The sequence below is a fragment of the Polyodon spathula genome, chromosome 36 (assembly GCF_017654505.1).
Source record: "Polyodon spathula isolate WHYD16114869_AA chromosome 36, ASM1765450v1, whole genome shotgun sequence".
Taxonomy (NCBI): domain Eukaryota; kingdom Metazoa; phylum Chordata; class Actinopteri; order Acipenseriformes; family Polyodontidae; genus Polyodon; species Polyodon spathula.
The window spans coordinates 5,074,006-5,081,158 of NC_054569.1; the positions used below are offsets into that span (position 1 = coordinate 5,074,006).

General features: G+C 49.3%; 1 protein-coding gene across 1 annotated transcript in view; it reads right to left on the reverse strand.

The window, feature by feature from the left end:
• Nucleotides 1–7,153, reverse strand: part of sik3 (SIK family kinase 3) — a 54,224-nt gene that overhangs the window by 11,849 nt on the left and 35,222 nt on the right. The window contains exons 6-12 of the mRNA XM_041234870.1: nt 5,657–5,780; nt 3,148–3,266; nt 2,954–3,064; nt 2,646–2,819; nt 2,485–2,601; nt 1,884–2,036; nt 1,679–1,752 (exon numbers count right to left, since the gene is read on the reverse strand). Of these exons, the coding sequence (XP_041090804.1) occupies nt 1,679–1,752; nt 1,884–2,036; nt 2,485–2,601; nt 2,646–2,819; nt 2,954–3,064; nt 3,148–3,266; nt 5,657–5,780 (872 nt within the window). The remainder of the gene's footprint in view (nt 1–1,678; nt 1,753–1,883; nt 2,037–2,484; nt 2,602–2,645; nt 2,820–2,953; nt 3,065–3,147; nt 3,267–5,656; nt 5,781–7,153) is intronic.

Below are 7,153 nucleotides of genomic sequence, written 5' to 3' on the forward strand. Positions count from 1 at the left end.
CAAAAGCTTTCTGGAAATCTAAATAAACCATGTCATATGCTTTGCAATTATCCATTATCGATGTTGCATCCTCAAAAAAATCAAGCAAGTTAGTTAGGCACGATCTCCCTTTCCTAAAACCATGTTGACTGTCTCCCAGTACCCTGTTACCATATAGGTAATTTTCCATTTTGGATCTTATTATAGTTTCCATAAGTTTGCATATAATAGAAGTCAGGCTTACTGGTCTGTAGTTACCTGGTTCAGTTTTGTTTCCCTTTTTGTGGATCGGTATTACGTTTGCAATTTTCCAGTCTGTCGGTACCACCCCTGTGTCAAGAGACTGCTGCATGATCTTGGTTAGCGGTTTGTAAATTACTTCTTTCATTTCTTTGAGTACTACTGGGAGGATCTCATCCGGCCCAGGGGATTTGTTTATTTTAAGAGCTCCTAGTCCCTTTAACACTTCTGCCTCAGTTATGCTAAAGTTATTTAAAACTGGATAGGAACTGGATGACATGTGGGGCATGTTGTCAGTATCTTCCTTTGTAAAAACTTGTGAAAAGTAATCATTTAACATATTTGCTATTTTTTTTTCTTCATCTATGATTTTGCCATTTGTATCTCTTAAACATTTAATCTCCTCTTTGAATGTTCTCTTGCTGTTGTAATATTGGAAAAACATTTTGGAATTGGTTTTAGCTCCCTTAGCAATGTTTATTTCTATTTCTCTCTTGGCCTTTCTAACTTCCTTTTTGACTTGCGTTTGCAGTTCTGTGTACTCTTTCTGCGTATTTTCTTTTTGGTCCTTTTTTAATGCTCTGTAAAGTGCCTTTTTCCCTGAATATTTTTTTTAATTGATCTATTAAACCATTTTGGCAATTTAGTTTTACATTTAGATTTGTCTACTTTAGGGATATGATTGTTTTGTGCCTCTAGTACTACATTTTTGAAGAACAACCATCCTTCTTCTTTGGAGCGAGACGTTGTTGTAAGTGACTGCAGCTGATCCATAGCTCACACACCCTAGTTTCGTATCTTGTAAAGCGCTTTGTGATGGTGGTCCACTATGAAAGGTGCTATATAAAAATAAAGATTATTATTATTATTATTTAATATTATTATTATTATAATAAATGCATTGGCACAAGTGCGTCCGAAAACCTTTTAGCTTTATCGTCAACCTGTTTGTAATCACATAATCCTTATTTTCATGAAGCTGATAGTTTAAACTAGGGAGTCGGGTAAATGAATAAAGGGTGATCGCAGGTCAGGGATGGGGCGAGGGTGCCAGCTACCACCCACAGAGTTCTTCACACAGAAAATCAACACAAAACACAAAGTCCTCAGAAAACAAATATTTGCAAAGTTTGTGCACACTCTAGATGAAGAGTGAATGCACCCGGCCGCTCTGAACGCAGCCTGGCAGCGTGCCGTTGCTGCACAAACAAGAAATAACAAGGAGTCAAAAACAAAGTTCAAAACTGCTGCCACGACTCTATCGGTCAAAGAAGAAAGCTGCCTGGGCACAGTTCCAGGAAACGGCTCCCCTCAGTGGCTGACAGCAGTAGGGCGGTCAGTTACGCTGCAGTACCACTCTGAGCCACTGAGCGGATTCGCACTCTTGAACAGCAGGTAAGTGTTTTAGTGAGCTGTAGTGAAGCTCTCCCAGCCGCTCCCTCTCTTCTCCCTCCCTCACCTCTGTACAGCCTCCTGGTCCGGCTCTCCATCTGATCCCTCCTCATCCACGGGGGCCACAGCTTGGATTGGGTGCTGCAGAGAACCAGACACAACATCAATATACATGTTGCATCCCTACTGCCTCCTTCAATAACGCAGCCCCTCTCCCTCCCTCTGGTGAAACAGGGGGCCTCATGAGCAGCCCCTCGCAGAGACACACTCACCGGGCTGGACACCAGTGGAGACTGCCCTCTGGGTTTCTTCAGCAGCTGCTGGGCATGGAGCTGGATGTTGGCTCCTCCGTCAGAGGCCCTGCGGCCGAGAGGACCCATCCCATTGAGGAGCTGCAGAGTGGGGGGCTGCAGGAGAGACTGCTCCTGCGAGGGGGAGACAGAGAGACAGAGAAGGAGTTAGATACCCAGTGACACAGAAACTCACACACTCCACTCAGATCACCTTGTACTCCATGTTTTGAGACGTACACACACACACAAACACAGTCCCAAACACACATAGACAGACAGACAGACATACAGAGCCCCTGACCACAGACACACAGACCCAAACACACAGACAGACAGACACACAGACACACACAGAGACCCGAACACACAGAGACAGACAGCCAAACAGAAACCCAAACACACACACACAGACAGAAAGACCTGAATACATACAGAGACCCAAGCAAACACACACAGACAGACAGACCCGAACAGACCGACAGACAGAGACAAACAGCTGAACCCAGAATATAGACAGACAGACATACAGAGCCCAGAGCACACACACACCCCTCCCACAGAGCTGCAGTGTTCAGCTTACCTTGTACTCTAGCTGGGCAGCATGCTGCATGTTTTGCATGGGCATCAGGTTCTGCATGAAGTTCACGTTGGGATCAGCAACACTACCACACACTGCCATCAGCAACACTACCACACACTGCCAGCAGCAACACTACCACACAATGCCATCAGCAACACTACCACAATGCCAGCAGCAACCCCCTCTGGTCTCAGTACCTGCATGCTGGCTGCTGGGTAGCCCATGGTTCGAGGCAGGCTGGGAGGAGTGATGTGCAGGGTCTTGTGTCTCTTCAGCCGGTCACACAGCAAACTGTAGATGGCGCTATAGTGATCATAGGCGTCTGTCCTTAGAGACTACAGAGGGGAGAGAAGGTTAAGAGAGTCGATATTACCTGCCTGGCACACAAACCTACTCAGCTAAACAACATGCCTATGACATTGCTAGTCTTTAAGACAGGTTTACTGCTGTCTCCTTCTAGTGGCGGTACCTGTAGTGTGCGCTCCCTGTCCAGTCCCATCTCTACCATCGCCAGCAGCACCTGCTCATTGATGGGCTCAGCCTGCCTCTCTGTCTTCAATTGCTGGCACTCTCCGATGAGCTAGAGAGGGAGAGAGCGAGGATCAGTGAACTCTCTATACTCTGCAATCAGGTGCAGTGTGTGTGTGGGAGTGCGGGACTCACCCTGTCGAATTCGGGGTCAGGGTCTCCCAGCTTCACCCACTTGTGTCGGCAGATCTGCTCCATTGTGAGACGCTTGCTAGGGTCCAGAACCAACATGTGCCTGATGAGGTACTCGCACTCTGTGGGGAAGACATGCAGTGAATACTGAGGGGCAGGCAGACATACAGGGAGCCAGCTTGCAGCACTGTATCAGTTGTGAAAAAACAGACCCCATCTGCAGTACCATTCACTCCCACAGGAGGGCAATCTGAGACTGGTGGAGCCTACAAGCAGAGCAGCTTCGTTCAGTGCAGCATTTCTGAAACTGCAGCCCGCAGACCTGACCCTGCATAGAGGAGGCTGTGATTCTGATCAGCCAGGACCCAGTGGGTTGGAAGCAAACAGCCAGTTAAAACCTGCAGTGAAAGTCACCTTCCTTGTGTCTCAGTGATTGACCTGATGTACTAACAATACCCATTACAACCCTGATTATCCAAATCAGTTTGTGTGTGAGCAGAGCCTGCACTGCCAGCAGTACAACTCAACTCTTAGAACCGATGAAGAGCAACAGCTCTGACAATGCACCCGGGGCGGTGAGACTTTACCAGGCAGAGAAACTAGAAACTCTGCACTCCACACGTCGGCTTTGATACTGGTGAAAAAGAGCCTGCACCACCAAACACTGGAAAGGCAGGAAGAGCCGCAGCACTTTCTCGACAAACTGCAGTTCTCACACTTCCCATAGCTCGGGGAATTTTGCTGACACAGAAAACCTGTCTGAGTTGTATTTTGCTGTTCACCAGCAGTGAATGTTACCTGGAAACACATGAATCATCTTGTTTTTCAGAGGGCGGGGGATTACACAAGCAGGACTTCAGCACCCACGCTTCCAACTTGTACCCACGCTGCCAATTACAGAACAGGCAAGAGTCACCCAGCTCCTCCAAGTGAGCCACAGTTACAGGCTGCTTCCTGGCGGTTAGCACTGTCCTGCTAACACGGGGCGAGGCATAGGGCAACGCTACAGTGATCTGTGCACTGACCCGGTTACACCTTTGAAGGAGAGGCCAAGGTTATGGGAAGCAGGGTCGCTCAGCAGTGCAGGGGAGGCTCTGCTGATGTTAGGGAAGGTGGTTCAAGGTTAGGATCTGGATTAGTCTATTTTTAAGAATTCACACAGCAGCAGTTTCTTGATCTGCTTAGATTAGGTCTGGTGTTGAAGATTGGATTCGGGAGGGGCCGCTGAGCTCAGCCGCTCCCCCTCGCCCAGGTGACTTCAACAAACACTCCAGCAACAAATATTCAAACCCAGCCATTGCTATGGCAACCTGCACCACTCAGGAGTCACCATAGAAACCTGCTGCTGCACCTGATGCTTACTGTAGAGACTTGCTGCACCTTCCAGTCGCTAAGGCAAGAAGCAAGGCGCTAACCAGCAATGTGCCGGGCCAGCGATTCTTCACAATGCACTCGGCAGCGAGAAGTAACTTGGGTGAAGTGGGGTAGGGGCAGGATCACAATCACCTACCAGGGCTTTCTTTATAGTTTAACAATGGGCTTTCAACTCCATGCAGAAAACACAGTGGGAAACCGCATAACGAACACTGGCCCCAGTTTCAAGAGATTGTGGCACCACTGCTATTTCAGTATTACTACAGCCTCTGACGAATATCGAAAGTGGGATGTTTCAAAATGCCTTGAAATCTGAGGGTACTCATTTGAGGCTCTCATTTGAAAAACTGCTAAATCTTTTTATTGCCTATGAAACAATGCTGTTGTTTCCTCTCGGCTCGACACTGTGATGCTTTCTTTGCTGCTCTTCCCCATCACGCCTCATCACGTTTGCATCTCGTTCAGAATGCAGCTGCGAGGGTTCTCACTAGAACAAAGAAACAGCCTCGTGGAACTCCTGTGCTGGCCTCGCTGCACTGGCTTCCAGCGCGACTTTGAAATGATTTTAAAAGATCTTTCTACTGACATACAAAGCACTGAATGGCCTGGCACCGGATCACCCCAGAGATTCTGTCCCATGTGTGCATTTTAAAGTTGGCTAACACTGGACTTGTGTGTCTCCCAAAGGTCAAATTGAAGAGGAGGAGAAAGTGCATTCAGGTATAATGCCCGCAGATACACTGCCCTTTCCTGTTAGAGGCTGATTCAGTCAGGACTTTTAAGTCATGACTAAAGACTTACTTTTACAGCCTTTTTAACCTGACTTAATTATAATTATTTGTATCAATTTTACTTGCTTATTTTTGTAATGTGTTTGATTTATCATTCTCATTCCTGTTCTCTTCAATTGTTTAGATTTTTTAAAATTATTATTTAATGCTATTATGATGATGATGATGATGATGATGTATTGCTATTTTGCAGTTTTTCCCCACACCGTGGCTTCTCTCTGTTTTAATGGCATGTGAAGTGCTTTGAGCAGGTATGAAAGGCTCTATATAAAGAAGCCCTATCCATTGCAATGGTGCTGTCCGGAGGCAGGTGTCCCGGTGTTACCTGGCAGGGTCGGGCTGCTCACCTGTGGACATGAAGAAGGGGATGCGGAACTTTCCGCTCAGCACTCGGGCACGCAGGTTCTGCAGAGTGCTGCCATCGAAGGGCAGGGCGCCACACACCAGCACATAGAGCACCACTCCGAGACTCTGCACGGGGGAGAGAGAGAGAGGGGTCAGTGCACACACACACCAACACATAGAGCACCACTCCGAGACTCTGCACGGGGGAGAGAGAGAGAGAGAGAGAGAGAGGGGTCAGTGCACACACACCAGCACATAGAGCACCACTCCGAGACTCTGCACACACACCAGCACATAGAGCACCACTCCGAGACTCTGCACGGGGGAGAGAGAGAGAGAGAGAGAGAGAGAGAGAGAGTCAGTCGTGTGTGTAGTGGGATCTGAATAGTGCACACACACACCAGCACATAGAGCACCACCGAGTACTCTCTGGAGAGTGTATCTCGTTGGTAGAGGCTCTAGACGTGTCACACACACCAGCACGTGGTAGAGCACACACTCTCGAGACTCTCACAGTCACGGAGAGAGAGAGAGACGTCTGACAGCAGACAGTCCCCACTCTCCAGTTCCACACCTCTCCCTCTCTCTCCCCAGTCACGTGTGTGTGTGGGGTGGGTATCTCGTGGTGAGGTCAGTGCACGTGCCACCCTCACTAGAGCACACCTCCTCCTGCTCTGTCACTCCGCACTCTGACAGAGAGAGAGAGAGAGAGAGAGAGAGAGAGAGAGGTCAGTGAGCACATAGAGCACCACTCCGAGACTCTGCAGAGAGAGAGAGAGAGGGGTCAGTGCACACACACACCAGCACATAGAGCACCACTCCGAGACTCTGCACTGGGGGGGAGAGAGAGGAGAGAGAGAGAGAGAGAGTCAGTGCACACACACACCAGCACATAGAGCACCACTCCGAGACTCTGCACGGGGGAGAGAGAGAGAGAGAGGTCAGTGCACACACACACCAGCACATAGAGCACCACTCCGAGACTCTGAGGGGGAGAGAGAGAGAGGAGAGAGAGACACACACACACAAGCACATAGAGCACCACTCCGAGACTCTGCATGATGGGGGGGGAGAGAGAGAGGAGAGGTCAGTGCACACACACCAGCACATGCAATGGAGCACCACTCCGAGACTCTGCGGGGGGGAGAGAGAGAGAGAGAGAGAGAGCACAGTGCACACCAGCACATAGAGCACCACTCCGAGACTCTGCACAGGGGGAGAGAGAGAGAGGGGTCAGTGCACACACACACCAGCACATAGAGCACCACTCCGAGACTCTGCACGGGGGGGAGAGAGAGAGAGAGAGAGAGAGAGAGAGAGAGATCCAGTCACGTGTGTGTGTGCTCGTGCACACAGTCACACCTCGTAGTGCACCACTCCGCGTGGTCGCTGCAGGCGTGCACTGCAGAGCACCACTCCGAGACTCTGCACGGGGGAGAGAGAGAGAGAGAGAGAGAGGGTCAGTGCACACACACACCAGCACATAGAGCACCACTCCG